General features: G+C 36.6%; 1 protein-coding gene and 1 long non-coding RNA gene across 6 annotated transcripts in view; one reads left to right on the top strand and one right to left on the bottom strand.

Moving 5' to 3' along the window:
* FGF14 (fibroblast growth factor 14) overlaps positions 1-19,656 on the bottom strand; it is a 626,727-nt gene that overhangs the window by 110,960 nt on the left and 496,111 nt on the right. For all 5 annotated transcript variants that reach the window (XM_082434707.1, XM_082434709.1, XM_082434710.1 and 2 more), the window contains one exon: positions 15,897-16,000. In XM_082434707.1, coding sequence (XP_082290833.1) covers positions 15,897-16,000 — 104 coding nt within the window. The remainder of the gene's footprint in view (positions 1-15,896; positions 16,001-19,656) is intronic.
* The window catches only part of LOC309647422, a 179,103-nt gene that overhangs the window by 38,374 nt on the left and 121,073 nt on the right, over positions 1-19,656 (top strand). The gene's annotated exons all lie outside the window — the stretch shown is intronic.

Genomic DNA, 19,656 nt, shown 5'->3' with positions numbered 1-19,656 from the left:
TTTACAGGCTTTTTATTCAACATATGTCACAGTTCTCATCTCTTACCGTATGGCTGAGTTACCTTTGTTTTTAATTCTTTGCTCTACGGCAGAACAGAACTGCCCGTTTTATAACACATGGTACTCTGGGCTTAGCATGGGTAGTGCAGTTATGCTTCTCCCCTTTTATAATGCCCAAACATTAAGTGATGAAATCTAATCAGTACATAATTCTCAATGCACATCCTTACTGACTTTTGTTTTAGGAGGAATATACTTTCCCTAAATCATGTGCAGCTATTTGCTTGGGTGATACTTCCATAGAGGTACATGTGCGTTCTTGAATATACCTTGGCAAATTCAGAACAATTAACTCAGAGCAGAGTTGTGATGTTGAAAATCTGAAAGACTGTATTGCAGGTGCCGGAGATCAACATTCCCACCTCCTCTGACATTGTAGAAATTTACAGGAATGGATTTGGATCAAGAAGATCTTTGTTTTGGCTGATTCTCTCTAGATTTGGTAGAATAACAGAAAGTCTCTATGATCTACCTAAAATGGGAAGTCCCAGCCTGGAAGTTCTTGTTTTCTGAGCTCCTTATCACCATATTGCTGCTGGTACTTTGTAAATGTCATGTAATGGCAGACATGCAGAAGACAGAAAAAAAATTTATAAAGAAATTCCTTATGCAGTTATAAATATGATATTTTAAGGTATAGCGAGTTTTTAAAAATGTCTGCGATAAGAAGAATTGCTATGGAACTTGTAAGTAACACAACCTTCATTAGTGAAAACAAAATTTCTTTAAAAATGTAATATCAGTGGAAATTTAGCTATGTGTTGGATTTTTCAATAATCATCACAACAGCTTTCACAAACTGTTGCATGTTGAAAGCATCTCTAATCCAAGACCTTAAGTGTGTTGCTTTAGTAAGTCTTTATGTGTACATAACTTATAAAACAACAAATAACAGCTCTAATCTGATAAGAAAACTTGGGGAGCAATTCCTCTAATTATAACAGCTGGATAGGGAGAATTACTGCTGGCACAGAAAAGAACGTACTCTAAAGTGGCCATTTACAAAGATACATGTGAAGGTGAATGATTAACTTGAAAATATCCAGTGGCAGAAACTAATTACGATTTGGGGGTAGTGGCGAAGGTCACAATACAGAGACAGGGGATCAGAGAAACAGTGCAGGCATGCTGAGAGAGACAGAAAAGAAATCAAGGGTGAGAAAGAAAGAAAGTGACTTTTCAAAAACGTAGCTTGAGAGAATCTCTGTCTCTAAGCAAAGAAAAATGGCATCAGAGCCATTAGTGAGGCGCAAGTAGCACGTTACAGGTGTTTGAAGAGGAGAAAAGATTTCTCCTTGTTTGGGGGTGTGATGGGTGTAGGGGCCGTGGATCAGGGAGGCTTCAGAGTTCAGGATGGCAGAAAGCTTTGAACTCCAGTGCAAAGTGTCCTGACTGTCCCCCATGTGGCAGAGGTCAGTGTATAATTATAAAACAGCACGGACAGTGGACACATCCGGTCAACGTGCCAACAATCTGGTCAGCGTGCAGCCATGTGTGTCTTTTCAGCGTTTCCCTGTTGTGCTCTGTGCTGCTCCCTTACAATTCTCTGGACAGCAGCTTGATCTAATAGGAGTTGTGTCTAATTTATTTCCAGGTGTGCACAGTTCATTACTAGTGCTGTCATGATACCTAAGACAAAAGTAAAAGATTAAAAATAGGATACTAAAAATAAACTATATGGTCCAAGAAGAATGATATAAACATACATAAGCCAAAGTAGTGCCTATTTCTCCTGTAAATATTATGATTATTTAAAAAATTTATCAGCATCTGGAGAATCAATAATGAAGGATATACAAGTAGAAATCTGTACAAAAACTAAGTATCTGACAAGCAACCTTATCAAGGATCTTAGCAAGAACGAAAATGGAAATGGACTGAAATATTATTATCTGGCAACCCCCTTCAAACTTGAAGGCAGTAGAGCTGAACCAAGGACATGTTCTTCCCCTTAATTTTTTTTCAGTATCTTTTACAAAGAAAACATTAACGTTTCATTCATCTTGGCAATCTGGATATCCAGAAATATCCTTGGTTGTTACACATAGATTAAATAGGATAAAACAATTATATACTTCTTCATTATGACAGAATTACAAATGCTAAATGGAAAATATATTGAAACCAACCTCACAGCTAAATATGGATGAAATGTTTTTCTCCTAATATATACATATCAGCACCTTGAATGCTAGTATTTTCCTTGCAATGGTGTTATTTCTTTCATACGAATATGAATAGGAATATGGTTAACTTTTCAACAGAAGATCACTGTTAGGAGACGCAGAAATGTATCACAATTAAATAAAACATATTTTCAAAATCATCAATGTGATGACACACATTGTAATCATGTGTATCTTTCCAAGAAATTAAGTTTGTCTTTTCAAAATAAGGTGATAAAATGGCCCTCTTAAGAATATGACACAGGATACATATTACTGCAGGTTGAAATAAAAGTGTTACTAAAATCATGGCCAAAATGAAGTTATATTCTGTGTTTAAAAACTGTAAAACCCACAGAATGAATGAATTTAGTTTTCAAGGAAATAAATTTAAAAATCAGTAACAAGTTCCCCTTAGAATCATGCATAAACTGTTTATTTTTATTATATACTTATTATACTGTATTGACATTTAATCTAGTTTTAGGACATAAAAAGATGCCATGGAAATGTTATTTTATGGGATCTACTTTGATGGGATTGTTTCTAGGTCATTTCAGTGACAGCGTGAAAGCAATGTGACATTAAGAGAAAGATAGTAATAACAGTTGTAGGCATGAGATAAAGAAACCCTGAGGGCTACCAATGAAGTGAACTGAGCTGTAAACCCTTAAAAAAATAAAAGAAGAGGAAAGGAAATATTTTTAACCCAAAGCTCCAGATTTTCTTTCCTACAAGCTTGTTGCTTTAATAATTGGAAAATGACCTCAGAAAGGTTATTTCATTTCTCTTTAAAACTCATTAAACTTTTTGAAACTTAGAAAACCAGTATATTTGCAGATGTCTTACAAGAATTGACACTGCGTGAGCACAAATCTGAGGAACCACGTGCTTAAGTGGAATCTTTATTTGAGGCGAGGACCAGCATGTACGTACACTGATGCATCAATATAAACGCCCTTCGCAGTATCATAATTGTAGTCTTTTTAAAATTTTGAAGAGAGATCCTGGGACAGATAAGCAGAGAAGAGGAAGAATGCCCCCTTCTTTCCCTGCTAACCCAGGGCTTCCACACTGGGATCTCTCTGCGGCAGAACAAGTGTCAGAGAGAGAATGCTGCGGCTGGCACTGTGCCCACCAGGCCAACCACACAGCTGGGGAAGTTCTGACTTGTTCGTGATGTGTCTGTGATAGGCATGGCGATGTCTGCTGACCTTACGTAATTAGTTGCCATCATTCCGCCAGAACATAATCACAATATCTCACGATCAAAGAAAACAGGATTGAGTGTTCCATCTATTTCTTGGAAAGCGTTTCAAATGTCATCATCATGCTATAAAAAGTCATTCAGAATTCTCAGAGTCACCAAGAGGGCCCTCATTCAGAATTCTCAGAGTCACCAAGAGGGCCCTCATTCAGAATTCTCAGAGTCACCAAGAGGGCCCAAATGCTTCAATTAGTGCTGGTGGCATTGACAGCCCTCAGTTAGTCTTCTGAACTGGGTATTTTCTCCTCCCATTATACACGTCCACCTACCAATCCCACTCTGTTGTCCACCTAAGAAATGAGTTGTAGAAGAAGAATCAAAAGAAGAACTCTTAGAAGAATTAAAAATAACTGGATTTGTGAATTATAAATTCTATACACTATCTGTAAAGATTGATTTTATGTTCATAGGACTTCACAATGAGTATTCAGAAAAATGCCTACAGGAGAACTAAGAGAAAACACCCACATTTACATATCAGAATAGTAATTTCTACGTGTGTACCCTTTTCATCGTGTAGGAAAAGAGTATGTGTTAGTAGTCTGTGGTTATAGAACAGCTAGACACAAACACACACACACACACTACACGGCACCCCCAGTACAATAATTCTATTTTTCCCCTGTGGTAACATACTCAGGTATGATGCAGTAATCCCTAAAGATTATTGAGTTATCCTTGCAAAACTCACTCTGAAGTGGGATTAACAAGATTATTTCATTAATACATAAAACTCTGGGGCTTTGCAGTCTCTACATTTCCAGGACTTGGGCATTATGTTTCTACATCTTTATCTTGCTGTTCTCACTGTTACGGCCTCAAATGTAAAAACCTCTTAAGTAACCGATAATGCATTTCTACCACTTTTTTTCCAGAGTAAAAAATTATTTTAAAGGACAAAATGCTTCTAGGTAGAACACTGACATCAATAGAAAATACAATTAAGTATTGAGCAGAATGGTTAACGTAATTTTATCATGCCATTATTGGATCAATTAGTACACAGTAATTTGCCAGATATTCAGTGTTTCAGCAAACCCTTGGGCAAAGTCTCTTGTTAAGCAAATGACTGGAATATTAAATAATTGAAATGAAGTACTACAATGTACCACATTCCATAGTTTTCCCTGGTCACATTAGGAACATAATGTCTAATGAAGTTATTATTCATTAAAAATTTAAATAACATGGTATTTTAGTCCTGGTAGTTAATGGTTTAACAAGTCTGAGGAATTTCTAACTGGTCCCAAAGACTGACCATCAGGAATAAAATAAAATCAGGACTGGTTTTCAGGGCTCAGAGAACCAAAGTCTGACACAATCACGTATTCCTGACATGGTTTCTTTTCCCTCTTTTTGGTTATTGTTATTGCATAAATGATGCATAAAAATTAATAAGAACTTTGCATTCAAATTCCTACAAGGTGTTATTTGATTTTTTTAGGTAAACACAAGGGAACTACTGCCCAAGGCAATTCTTCTGTCTACCCATTTCAATGTACAAGCATTCTCACATAATGTAATTTTAAATTAAAAGCTCACTGCTATTCTCCTGGGTATACATTTGGCTTTGCTAAGTCTGTAAAAACAGTCTTGTAAAGGACTCAAACTGCATTAGAAAAATAGTTAACCCATTTATGGTACCTGTGGAACAATTTCTTAAAAATTTCCTCCTTTATATTAATATGATATTTCACATTAGAGTTTATTTCTCCATGGACATTAAGAGAATGCCTCTTACCTCGTCCCTAGGTAAAAGTTGTCTAGAGAACTTTTGAACAGTTTGAAAGTTGATTTTTTCTGTTATTAATATTGCAAGAAACATAGAATTCTAATTGAAATTGGAATAAAACCAACGTAGGAGTTGGGTATATGGTAGGTAGAGTTATCTAAATTGCAAGTTCTTAATATAAAAAATTTTTTCCATTGCTTCTATTGATAACATTAATTGATGGTTACAGGATAGAAAGCAAAACGTTAAATGGCAATATTTAAATAATGAATAATGCAGTAGGTGCCATTATTTCTTCTGAAGTTACATAATTTTCTTTTACCATTTAACACAATAGCAAAAATAATATGAGTAATAAGTACTGATTGCAGAAGAGGTGCTAGCAAATGAATGTGCATCTTTGCATTGTGAGCATTTTACATGCCTCCTAATAAATACAGTTGTTTCCATACCACAATAAATATGCAGCTCTTAAGGGAAAATAATTTGCCATGACAAGGATCTGGATCTCTCATGCACTCAGCCTCAGGTTTAGAGAGTGGAAACAGTGTTATAAGGGGTTCAGAGTTGAGAGACAGATGAGTTAACTGGAGAAGTTAACACAAATGGGGAGTCAGTGAAGGTCAACCCCTTGTCATTATGCCCTTGTGAAGGGCATTCACAGCTAATTTCTCACGTGACACGGATACAAGCTCCTCCTCTCATGACGTAAACCAATATTCACCATTTGTCAGGCTAGTACCTTTCGGTACTATTTGTACCAGCATAAGAGTGAAGTAGAATAATGTTTCCTGTTTGTCCAAATAACTATTTCTGCTAAATAGTGCCCTGGATCCAGGATTAATAACCAAATAAAATTATCTCCATCTTGTCAGAGATGTAGCAATTCCAAAGCCTCACAAAAATATCTCGTTCCCATTCAGTCTCTTTCTCTACTGGGACAGCAAGTAACGACCAATTATGACGCTGTGGCATGGGTTGGGATGTACCTATTAACAAGTGACTCATCTCTTCATTTCACGTAGTTGTCAGATCTTAAAACCAATACCTAACTCTAAATAAAACTCTCAAGAGATCTACTATGTCCTTACTCAGAAGTACACTGTGTACCTTTCCACGAACTTGCAATCCAAATTGAATACATTACCTTAAGACAAACAGCCAACATTCAGTGAAACCCTAAGTAGCTCAGAGCACAAAACACCCTTCCATAATACAGAGAAATAATTCAAAGTTAAAATGTATGGAGTTCACATATATAAAAACTATATATGTGAACAATAGAGTTTTCACTATAGGAACAATTTTTCCAATTTTAGTAAATAATGTGAAGAAAAACAGCCAATTTGGTTTTTCAGTAATGGTAACTATAGTAGTTTCTCTGGAAAAAAATGAGTCATATTTTTATGAATTATTTTCTAAATAATATTTCTTATTAATTCCCAGTAACTAAGAAATGGCATGTAAATTACTAAGAAATGGGCTGCGTTGAGGAAACTGAGAGAAACACCCAATTTCTGTTCAGAGCCCACCATGAACTCATGGTTCATGCGTTCTAAGAGTCCCTGGCAAGTAGCTTGCATACAACCCCATTCCCAGAAATAGAAAGAATTCTCTAAAAGTAAAATACGTAATCAGAAACAAACCCCTTCAACTTTACTTGGGTGGATGGTGTATACAATTTCAATAAGGAGGCGTTCCACATACACAAACAATTTTTTAAAGAATCACAATTTTCCCCCAGTTTTAGTAGTATTAATTACTGCTTTAATGTTAGAGCTGATTTGTCATTCACTATATGGTATATCGGCCTTCTTAGCATTTATGTATTTAGTTTTTTTTGCAAAAGTTTTTTCATGGTGTGGAGAATGAAAACAAAGAGATAGTTCGTTCTCAAATATTATCTATTGATTTAGGACTCAATTTTTCAGGTAGTCTTTGAAATTCCTTACATATAAAAACTCCTTTCACCATCTACCATCCATCCTCTACAAATACAGGTTTTTAAAAAATTGAAACATTTAGATCTAACCTAAATTTTGTTACTATCTACAGTATTTTATAGTTTTCACCCTAGAGTAAAGTAGGATAAAATTGCAAAATGCAATGATATTTTTTCTTTGACACTACAAGTATATCATTTATGAACATATAGAAACAATGAAGTCCTTTCTCTAATTATCATTATTCATGCTCTTGTTTTAAATTGTTCAAGTGGTAGCGACAATTTACTAGAAATCAGGGTTTACTTTTTTGCCTTGAGATTCTTTTTTAAGGTGAAGACAGCATTACCACTCACCCATTAATGTAAATATGACCATGATATAGAGGCAGATATTGCATATCCAAGTTCTGCCTCTGTGAGTTTATCATGCCCTTTCAGGAAAGGAAATGTGTAAATAAGTGCTTTTCTGCAATTCTAACTCGAGAAATTAACAGACTCCTATCTTCTTTGCTGATGCTTAATGTTTTTTTGTGGGGAAAAAAGATAAGTGGCATGCATAATAAATAGCATGAACAAGGAAGGCATTCAAGGAATAGATTCATAAAATTTGCTGGTGAAACTGATTCCACCTTAACAATAAGCAATCAAGAACTACAGATTGAAGACTTCTTACGTATCCATCACTATCAAAGGAGTGATAGGAAATGTACAAACCTAATCATGGAATCACAGGTTCTGAGAAGAGAGGAGAAGAGACTCTTAGAATTCATCTAGTCAAGATGCCCTCTGAATGATTTCCTCATATCTATTGGACTTTAGAGGGTTTTGGTTGTTGGTTTGTTTGTTTTTAAATCGGGAATTTTTCACATATCTTTGAAGCTCCAGCACATACAGCACAATAGCTGTCAGTGGGAGGCATACAATAATACTGGTTGATTTGAATGAGCAAATAAATGAATTTATGATTATACACATCTCTACAGAGTGCTTGATTCTTCAGCCTATATTTAAGTGTTGAACAATTATACTGAGCAGAGATGATCTTCTATATATTTCTTGCACACTCTTGTTATCAGACATATGTGTTTAATTTTTGTGAGGTGTAGGGGCTTTGGTATAGTTAAGAAATGTATATAATGGTGGGCCCACATGGGATCAACCCACCCTCTTCACAGGACCCGGAAAAGAAACTCCAAGCATCAGGAACCTGCTGATCGTCTAGGGCAGAAGGAGGCCTCCTTTGTTCCAGAAATGGGACTTGTGTGGGAAGGTCCTGCTTAGAGGAAAACAATCTTGTCTCCGAGGAAACAGAGGCTTAGGGAAAATACACAATTTATTAAATATAGATATATTTTATAAGTAATTTTTTTAAAAAAATCCTAAAAAGAGTTCACTTCTGAAGCAACCCAGCTTCGTTGTCGTTGAAAACTTGCTCTGACAGGATGTCCTTGTTCTGAACCAGTCCTTCAGGTCAGCAGAGCGTGCTGGTCCCAGACTGATCATCTCAGGGAGAACCCCTGAGCTTTTTACATGGTGAAGACTAGTTTTCTTTCAAGTTTGCAAACCAGCTGTTACTAGTTGCAAATTCAATGTCTTTGTTTCTATTTCTCTTACTTCATTTTCTCAAGTCTCAGCAAAATTCCTGTCTTTCCCTATCTTATCTTGATGCTCAAGGACACATTTCTTGTCCTATCCTTTCCAGATTGAGCAGAGCGATCACGGCTGGGACTTTTCTCTGTGCAGCTCCTCAAAGGCCAGCTCATTTGATCAGTGGGAAAGCTGAGCACTACTTATGGTCACGTCATTCTGCTTTTACTTCAAAAGGGCTTGAACTGTACCATGAATTTGTAAATAACAACAATAACAATAATCATAAAGCAATGGTAAATATAAAATCATGTCATCTCAGAGTCACAGCTCCTGAGACAGTGATGCAGACCCTTGTTTATCAGGGGTACTCCTTCAGGGACATGTGTTAGAAATGCCTGGGACACATATTCAAAATTCTGATTTTGAGGCATATCGAACTCACTGAATGGGAACCTTTTAGGTTAATGTCCTGGGATCTGGATATTTACAATGCTATCTGAGTAAGTCTTATGTATAATGAGGATTGCAAATTACTGTAAGAATATCCAAAGGCCTGATACTTTGTTCCCATATTATTAGCATCATTTTTATAAAGGCACAAGTTATGAATTTACTCAGCTAGTCCTCTGCTCTACTACCTGGTGTCCAAAATTGCCTCTATCGATTCTGTATATTTAGAAATCAAGCAAAATATATTAGAAAGCTTTTTCAAGAAGTCATGATACTTAATAATGTTCTTTCTAATATCTAACTTCATCCACGCAGATGCTGTTGACCCCATTTCTTCACCTTTGTCCGACGTTCAGCAGGAAAGGGAAAACAATCACTACCCGTCACAGAACAATTCTTGCTCCATCTGCAAACCATTCTTCAGACAGCCCTTAGATGTGGTTCTTCCAGGATGCACGAGCCACCATCCAGCAGCGGGATTATAACCCACCTGGGTATCCTGGTTCCAAAACTGAATGCAGCACCTTCCTCCACCCAGGCTTCCCCCTCCTTCTGGGTTTTGTTTTCTTCAAGGGAAGCATCACAGCTCACCAGGTTCTGAGTTAATCACACCAGAGTGAGCCGTGATTCTGTCACCTCCCCTACCCGGACAGCTGCAGAGTTCTTCCCATAACTCCCCAAGAAACACTTTCAAATATCTCTCATCCTTTCCAGTCCCTTAATTCCCGGGTTGCCAACACCAGTGTCTCTAGGCCCAGAAACTAAGTTAACATGTGCGTAGAAACAAAGTTACTGTGTATATAGTGTCTTCCCTTAGAAATGAACTTATTTACAAAACAGAAGTAGAGTCACAGATGTAGAAAACAAACGTATGGTTACCGGGGATAAAGTGGGGGGAGGGATAAATTGGGAGATTGGGATTGACATATACACACTATTATATATAAAACAGATAACTAATAAGGACGTACTGTATAGCAGAGGGAACTCTACTCAGTACTCTATAATGGCCTATGTGGGAAAAGAATCTAAAAAAAAGAGTGGATATATGTATATGTACAACTGATTCACTTTGCTGTACACCTGAAACTAATACAACACTGTAAATCAAATATACTCCAATAAAAGTTAAAAAAAAAAGGAGTAGTTGTCATTGTGGCCAAACTGTAGACTGTAGAGTACTTGCCCAACCTAAAGGCATTCAGATCACAGTGTGTGTGTATGTGTGTGTGTGCATGCACACACACACACACACACACAGTCTGTCCAAACAAAACACATGTTTGCAGTTTGTAATTTCTATTTAATTCACTCTTTTTTCTTTCTTTTTCTTTTATTCCCCCATTCCCCTACCTTCTTGCCCCTGGCAACTACAGTTCAAGTCTCTGCTTCTATGTATTTGACTTGTTTAGATTCCATGAGTAAGATCATGCAGCATTTTTCTTTATGTGTCTGGCTTATTTTACTTAGTATAATGCCCTCCAGGTTCATCCATGTTGTTGAAAATGGCAGGTTTCTTTCTTTCTTTAGGGTGATAACATTCCATTGAATACACTCAGCATCCCTCACCTGGACTACTGCAATGGTTTTCACACTGCCACTCACCTCTTTCCACTCATTCTTACAGGTATAATCCTTTGGAAGTTAAATATGGCTATAATACTAACCAGGCATAGCTACCATTCTGGAAGGGCAAATAGGTGAAAGTGGTTATGGGGATAGAAAAGAAAAAATATTTTAGGTGTGATTAGAAACTCTAGACTGTGCTTCTAGAAGGAGGATTTTGTTTTCTCCACCCCATAGTGGGAGGCTGGAGCCAGGAGTCAGGTGGATTCCAGGAATGTGTTGGAGGGAGTGAAGGTATGACCTGCCCTCTCTCCCCTCTTTGTGATGTATCTTCCCCATTTTCTTCCCTTGGCCGTTTCCTTTTCTCATCCTCCCTTCATTCTCTTTCTTTTCTCCCCCTTTACCCCAGTGATGCCTAATGCATCTTCCTACTGCCGATTTATTATCTCCTTTTCTTTTCACTTCTCTTTTTTTTCTCTCTTCTTCCTATTAGTATCTTCTCCATCTCAACCTCAATTCCTTCCTCCAAATTCCATAAAATGGCACTGGAACTTGGATAGCCGGAACGTTTATTTATTTATTTTTATTGCCTACTATCAACCTAACAATAGAAGAATAGGATGTTTCATATTTTCCTTTTGTCCAAAGACGACTTAAAATTAGTTATATGTAGTCTACCATTTGCTTTTGTTTCTAAATTGTTTTTTCCTTCTGGTAAGTGACCTTAAGTAGAATGACGGCATTCTTGCCTTTGTCATAATCAATCATATTCTGTGCCTCAGTATTCAGGGTCATAGGAACTACATGAACGCTGGAGAGAAATTAACTGAAGCACTATACTTGCTTTCTTATTACTAGAAATTATCTGAGCCAAAATACCAAGAAAGGATAATAGCCATTTTGAGCCTGGATGATATATCCATCTGAGTCATAATGTGGAAGAGACCATAGGAAAACTTGATAAAAAAAGAAATATATATTCAGCATGGTAAGTAAACCCTTAGGATAGGTGTAAATTTTAAAACTATTATTTAACATTTCATACAAAGAAATAGAAACACTCTGACCAGAACTGTAATCATGTAAATAAATGTGTGTGTAATTTAGGCACAATGTGTAATTCCACTGAAACACACACAAATCAGATACACACAAATGATATATATATATATATATATATATATATATATATATATATATATATATATATACACACATACACACACATATATACATTCTCAAAAGGTGTTAGATATTGTTTGTGCAGAAAAACATGCATATAGAGTCATAGATTCTTAGAATAACAAAGACATTAACAATCATCTCAAATTTAATACACTTTTTAAGATAAAGAAATTGACCCATTCAGAGAGATGAAGAATGAAAGATGAAAAATGGAAGGGGCACCTCTGTGTAACCAGATGAATGGAAACCTCAGTTAGAGTTTTGCCTCCTGGCTCCCAGGGGTCACATCAAAGAACAAAAGGCTGGTGCCCAGGATGAGCAGTCATCAGAGGCTACTGAGACCCTTGGCTCACCTGCAATGGATAGTGATGGCCAGTGACAGTCACTGTAGCTCAGATTACATGATTAATCTCATGTACTGCCTGGTACCTAAAGAAAAACAGAACACTGGGAGGCACGGCTAGGGTACCCCACCAGCACTGGGATAAATAGTGAGCAGTTTCCTGAGGATGGATGTCCAGAGATGCTATTCAGAGTCAAGACGGATATCAGGGATGAGCAAAGAACTCACACATCACTCCATGGGCACAGAAATACAAGTGCACTACAAATAGTTTATAGTTGGTCAACATGCATTTTTCCTAAATATCATTTTAAACTAATTCTTTAAAAAAGTATTTCCTTGTCAGTTTCTGTTCTGTGACCATGCAGCCTGCATTCTATCTTCAAGCAAACTGTTTGTATCTAACATCAAATCTCTTGAGAGGCATCTTCAAGAAACATATTACAATCGTTATGACCACAAAAGAAATGACTCTTGTCATGTTGAAGAAGAGATTCCACAGGGAACAAGTGCCTTCAGCATCGGAAATGTGATTATTTACATCTCAGTCAAGATAACTTCTTTCATCCCCCTGAGGTGGAATTATCTGACAAATTAAATATCTTTATTTGGATGGCAAGGGATTATGAGAGTTACTTCCTGAAATACAAATAGAGGAATATACACTCCAAGTCAGACTCCTAGTGTGACTTTCATTTAATGGAACTCACTTTGAATGATCTGAGGATTTTATTGCCTATGTTCTAAATTTATAGATCCTCAATAAATGCGGTCTCATATCAGATACTAGTCTAATTTGATCTTTTTAAAGTGGGCATAAGCTTAGAACAGATTCCTTCGTTTCTCGGACTTCAATCTTCATTAACTTTTTTCTGTAAATCTTAGCTTGAGTGGAGTTTTCCTTTTCAAAAAGTTATTCAACTTAGTTCAAAACTTCTTAGTTGGGTTAACCATGTCGGCTTTAAAAATTTAAGCTCAAACGTTACATGTGATACATTTTAAGAATATTAAGCACCCAGTATATAATATCAATCTTTCCTCCGATAAATATCATTTTCTACGATTTTTAAATTTGAGAATCTCCAAAGGAAACAGATTATGTTTCAAATGATGCTTCTTAATAATTAAAATTAAGTTTCTTCCCTAGGTAACAATTCTCTAAAGATTTTTATTACATCATCTTGTGTTTATAACTTCTTAGAATGGGTGCCAGACCATATTATGAAAACTGTTTGGCACATGAAAGCAGTACAGTGAAACAGTTAAAAATGTAAGCTAATGAGTCAGACTAATAAGGCTCAAATCCTGTCTTCTCTGTCTACTCCCTGGGTGACCGCACAGATTCTTAAGCTCTCTGTTCATCAGTATTATCATTTTAACAATATTTGCTTAATTGGTTGGGAGAATTAAATGAGCTAAGACTGTAATGCACTTAGAACAGTGCTAGGCAGAGTACACTAGATACATATTAACCGTTATTATTATTACATATTATAGTAATTGTTATATTGTGTTGTTCTAGATTATTATTTTAGTAGGCTCTCAGAAACTAATTATGGAATAAAGGACTGAATGTGGGAAAACATTCTTTTTTCCTGAAATATTTGCAGTTCAAATTTCATTACCTTGAAATAAACAGAGCACTTTAACCGTAGAATATTAGTAAAAACTGGAAATCGCATTCAATTTTTATCTAAATCCTTTTCCTACAAGATGCTGAGCATGCTAAGGGCCTGGCCTGGGCAGGGGACGTTTTAGGGTAAGGCTGGGTGAATAGAGCGCTCCTTACCAGGGCCTGGGTTCAGAGCAAAGAGTCAAAAATGAGAAGAGGAGAAAACCAAGACCTGCAAATCAGAGAATCAAGACACCAAAAGGGAGGCACAGAAGCCAAGTACCTGGAGAATCTGGAAGGTGAGAGTAGAAAACAGTGGGTCAGATAAAAAGCTTGATGGTGTTCCTGGGACTAATCCTAGGGCAGGTGCTGCCCACAGATCTGAGTTTTGGGTGGAAAGGCCGTATTTAAGGTGCCGAGGACTGGACTGGGCAGTTAGCTCTGTCCTCAGTCTGTTCTTGCTGCACCACTTAGACTGCACTGGACACAACCAGCACTTGGATTTTAAGCTAAGACACATACGATGATATTCTCTACCTTTTAAAAAAACGGCATACACGTGCAACTTCATCACAAGAAAACAGAAAGCATCTCAGAAGCAAAAAGATCAAACAAACATTTACATTTCCCCTGACATCAATGCATATACCTGAGCAGGACAACATGATAAAATCATCAGCAGAAACAGAACTAGAAGCTATGGCAGAAACTGCATCTAATAATTTTTAGGCATCTCAGAGATTACTTGCGGGTAAAAGAAACAAAAGTCAAATCAATGAAACTGACTTTTATCTGAAATAAGGTATCTCTAGAAAATGATCTTTATCTGAATCGCATTTTTCCTAAAGGAGAGATAGGGAATTCTAGCTTCCCCTTGCTCCCAATATGTTGAATATTCATCTTGTGAAACAGAATGCAATTTGCATAATGTAGGGCCCAGGTCTGTGTGCAGGAACACCCTTCAGGGAAGGCGGAGGAAGGTTCCAAAGGACAAGAGCATTTCCCAGCTCACCACGAAGGGGATCTGCAGTTCATATTTCATCTTCTTTGACAGGATTTCCCGGATTTGCTGAAGAAAATATATCACATTGCACGGGAGGCCCCAGAGAATGCTTCTTCTCTGCTTAAGTTTTAGGTGTGTGTGTGTATGTAAAATGTATGTATGTTTACATGTGGTTTTTTTGATGATGATATTTAACAACAACAGAGTTTTAAAGAATTTATACTAAGATGACATGCAAACCCAAATAAGAGAATTTTCTTTGAGGCTCCATGATTTTATCCACTTTTGCTCAAGGGATAGTGGAAAGAAGTATTTTCACCTAAGTCTCTATTGCTTGGACTTGTGACAGATATGAATTCTAACTGCATTATAATATATGGATATAGTATATCCGGATATGAATCATTTGTAAACAGTAAATATTCCAGAAGAGGCTGGAAGGTGCCCAGCTACTAGTATACATTAACACAAAACCGAGACTTGCTTAAATTTAAATGCAATATCCATTTTGATATCAGAATTATTTTCCCAATAAAGCATTTACTCAATCTGAATTCTCATTTTTAAAAGAACTACTCTCTCCTAAATTTACTTTTTTAGAATTCACATTTCTTCCGTTTCTTTTTATAAAATAATCTTTTACAAGAAACTCCCTAAGACAAGCACAATTCTAAACAGTAGAAAAAGATTATATTAATTTCAATGCTTTCAAAATTGCTCAATTTTCTATGAACTGGGCCATATAAAAATATGCAAATGCACAATTTTAAGAGGTGATATAACTCTTCCACTTGATACACTGATATTATCAAACATTGATGACTAATGAATTAATAGCTCCTACAGCATTGCAGTAAAGGTCAAATACTAAAGCAAAAATGAGAGTCATGAGACAGAACTGTCTCACTTTTGTGGTTGATGCTATCGCTATTTTGCAGACATTGAATGAATGGCCAATATCTTGGGCATGCTACTTACTGATGGGTAGAGGTAACCTTCTCCATTCATGGCTATATACAACCCTGTTTTCACTCCCTGGATGGCCACGACGCGCAGCCCCACTGGTATGAGGTTGAACAGTGCTGTTAAGAGAAAGACAGTCTGTCACCAAAGGGCAGGAAGAAGCAAAGCATCCCCATCCCTTTTCTCTGTTTCATTTGTTCTATTTGAGAAACATTATGCTTGCTACAACCTTCTGAGGAGTTCCAATTCATTAACTTTTAATTTCTCTATTTAAGAAGTTTCTGTTACAAGTAAAATTTGCACTTGAGCTCCAATTTATAGATCTTATCAGTCTCCCTATAGCATTCTGAAGGACTGATGGCATAATAAACAGAATCAAGCCTGTAAGTGTGATTCTAGAATCAAGCCTGTAATCGTGATTATAGTATCACTGTCTCTGACACCGTTTGATAGCAAAAGAAATAAGCTACAAAGATTCTGAAAGAGCAGAATTTTAAGAGCCCAAGTTGAGTGTTTATTCTGGTCTTTTAAGTAGAAGGTTTGCTTCATCACTGCAATGTAGGACAGGCAAGAAGTTTAAAAGGTAATTCCAAAACTAAATTACTCTTGCAGAACCAACATGATATGTCAGCAGAGCCCAGAAATGATGTGCACCTGCCAATGTGCTAAATTTAGAAAGAACTAATCAAACTGAATGGCATGCAAATTTCATAGATAATTTTCTTTATTAATATTTCATAAAACTATGAGTGAAAACTAAAACAAAGAGGGAAAAGTATTCAATTTTACCCACTTAAGAGATAAAAACTCATGTTTCCATGTTCTGTTTCTTCTCTTATAGACAAAAATGTATTTTTACATATATTTCACATTGTGCAGACAGCAATGTTACCACTGATTTTTTTTTAAAAAAAGTCTTAACATCCTTAATAATGCATTTCCATGTCATGGTTACATGTGTCTGTGTAGTGGGTATTCTAGCACTATTCTTGGTGATAACTGCTGGATGATTTTGGAGATTTTATCAGAGACACATTTATAAGATAACTGTTAATTATGGGAGGTTATCTGCTCCCATTCAAGTTCTTAATTCAAGTCTAATTCTAAGTAATAGAACCAGGCCAGAAGAGGCAATGAAAACACTAAAATGTCGCAGTAAATGTACAAGTAAAATATCTTAGGTTAAGGCTCTCACCTTTATTCCACAAAAGATACATAGCTTGAAAAATGTGGGCAATTTTGACTTAAATCGATAGGTTTACTCAGTGCATAATTTTAAATGGACTTTCTAAATTGTGTTCTATTTAACTCCAAGGCACATGTTTTCTCTGAATGGGGTAGGGGAAAATTATACCCTCTCTTCCAATTATTACATATTACTGATCTTGAGATCTCAAGATGTCTGTGCTCCTCAGATGATGAAAGGAAAATGGCAGGCCATGGCCCTAGAAAATTATCCTGCAAGAACACTCAGGGGTGTATATGGTTAGGTGGATATTAGCTTTCATGATGCAAACTAACACTGGATTGTCTTCTGTTGGATTCTAGGGGCTTATGATATCCTTATGGAGGAATAAGGCTTATGTTTGCTTATTTCTATTATTTAATATTAAACGTGAGTGTGGATTTATTGAGTATTTGTGTCATGGTAACTCTCAGTATTCCTTCTTCATGGGAGAAAGCCACTGGCCATTTTCACTGTCTTCTATAATACCTGAACTGTCCCATCTCCCTTATATTTTGATAGGATGGGCATCACAGGGTAATTCCTGATTTATGTGCAAAAGTTTTTTTTGAAAACCATAATTGTACATCTGTCCATGCAAACTATTCTATCCTAACCTATTCAAACTTAATTATTCTAACCTTCATACATATCTAATGGTATTTGTAGGTGCCATATAATTGATATAGGCCAGATGGAATAATCCTAGAAGGTAAGTGCATCATGAACTCACTAAAATAATACAGTATGGGAAAGAGTAAAATTATAGAAGATAGTCTAAAATGATTGTACTAAAAAAAAACAGTCCCCCTCCCCAGGATTTTGGTTGTGACCTGAATAATAATTATAATAATAGTTATTACAATTTACAGGATGAAAACAGAAAGTGAATCCATAGAACCACCGTAATGTGGAAACCTATTCAGAGCTGACCATGACTGAACCATGGCGCTAATCAAAACCACAGATACCCACATTAAATGAAACATCTTTACGTTTTTTCACTCTTCTTGTATATAACATAATTATAAAGCAATATCACAAGACCTAGGGGAGTAAGAATAATGAAGATGTCCATGCTACTTTGTTCATTCTGTGGAACACTGCAGTCTCCATATAATAGTGAATTTCATTCAACCCTGGCTGCACTTTAAAACTAGCTGTATTCGTAAAATAGGATGGCCATGCCCAACTCCAGACCAATGGAATTAAATCAGTCTCTGGGAGTGGGTTTAGGGCATCACGATTTTTAAAAAAAAAACGCTCCTCAAATGACCCTGACCTACAGCCAAGGTGAGAACCACCTTCCTAAGGCCTGTCCGGGAGTGGGCACTGTGAGTGACCCGCCATTTTTAAACAGCAAGTTATCAGGTTCGGAACTTCTAAGGTGAGAGGGATTGGTTTGTGTGAGGCTTTGATCTTGCAATAGTTATTGCATATGGATTTTTCTATAGTCCTCTTCTGCTTGCAGTATCAGGTGATGCGGACAAAGAAGTTTAAGAGCACAGGAAAACCCCCGGGGCATCCCCAGAAGCAAATTGGGGAAGAAAACCACTCCCTAATCAAACACCATAGTCATGGTAATGCTGACCTTTAGTAGATAGAAGGGAAACTCTAAGAATTTTAAAGAAACACACCCCGGAAAATGAGGGTGGTGATGAATTAACCCAGGCGCCCACTACCTTTTGTGAAAGATCTTTCCAGGGCACGTGCAAGCCTAGGTAAGCAGGTGAGTTGCTCCAGTACCTCTCTATTAGGACCAATTATCCATCATCAACCATTTTCTTGCCCAGATAGTTCTAGACCTCAGGCTGTTAAGCCTGGGAGGACATTAGTATCAGGTTCGCCTGCAGGCCTTTCTCCTTTCCAACACATTTAAATTTTTTGACAAAGGAAGCTGAGCAGGGTGGTTCTGACTTTACCTAGTTTTAAGTAATCTCATATTCAGTAGCGGGCTATTTATTGAGCTCAAATCACGAAAATTTGAAGATTCAAGCCTCAGTTTTGTCATTTGATGACTTTTGGGATGGCATCAGGGTGACGTGTAGGTTATTTCTCTTTATTTTTCCTATCTATAGATGACTAATCCTTGTTTTGTATTCAGAGAAATATAAAAAAATGGAATGTGTTTGTGAATTATTACATCATAGCCTTCCTCAAGCAAAAAGGGCAGTGCTCTAATGAGGACCTGTCTGTCTGTCAGCATCTCTGACGCTCACCCCCATTTCTAAAGAACACTTTTCAGGGCTAACGATTTCCCTAGGAGTAGAAGACTACTGTGATAAACCAGAGAAAAGAAAATATCTTAAAATTCATCCTAAAGACCTGTGTTTTTCAATTAAGATGGTGATAGTACACAAAAGTAGAGTTAATTAGTAATTCCCGTTGCTTTTATAAAGCTGCTACAATCTGCCAAGTTTTATTAAATTTTACAGTCATACAATTTTTATAACCTTTTGAGAAGGAAACATTTATCTCAGACTGTCTTATTCTGTTCTGCTTTGTCTTTGCAAATGTTGAAATGGTAAAGAAACTAAGCTAACTGGCTTA

This window comes from Balaenoptera physalus (assembly GCF_965194825.1).
Source record: "Balaenoptera physalus genome assembly, chromosome: 18".
Classification (NCBI taxonomy): domain Eukaryota; kingdom Metazoa; phylum Chordata; class Mammalia; order Artiodactyla; family Balaenopteridae; genus Balaenoptera; species Balaenoptera physalus.
The sequence above is the reverse complement of the archived record's forward strand: the minus strand, read 5'-3'. Positions and strand labels throughout refer to the sequence as shown.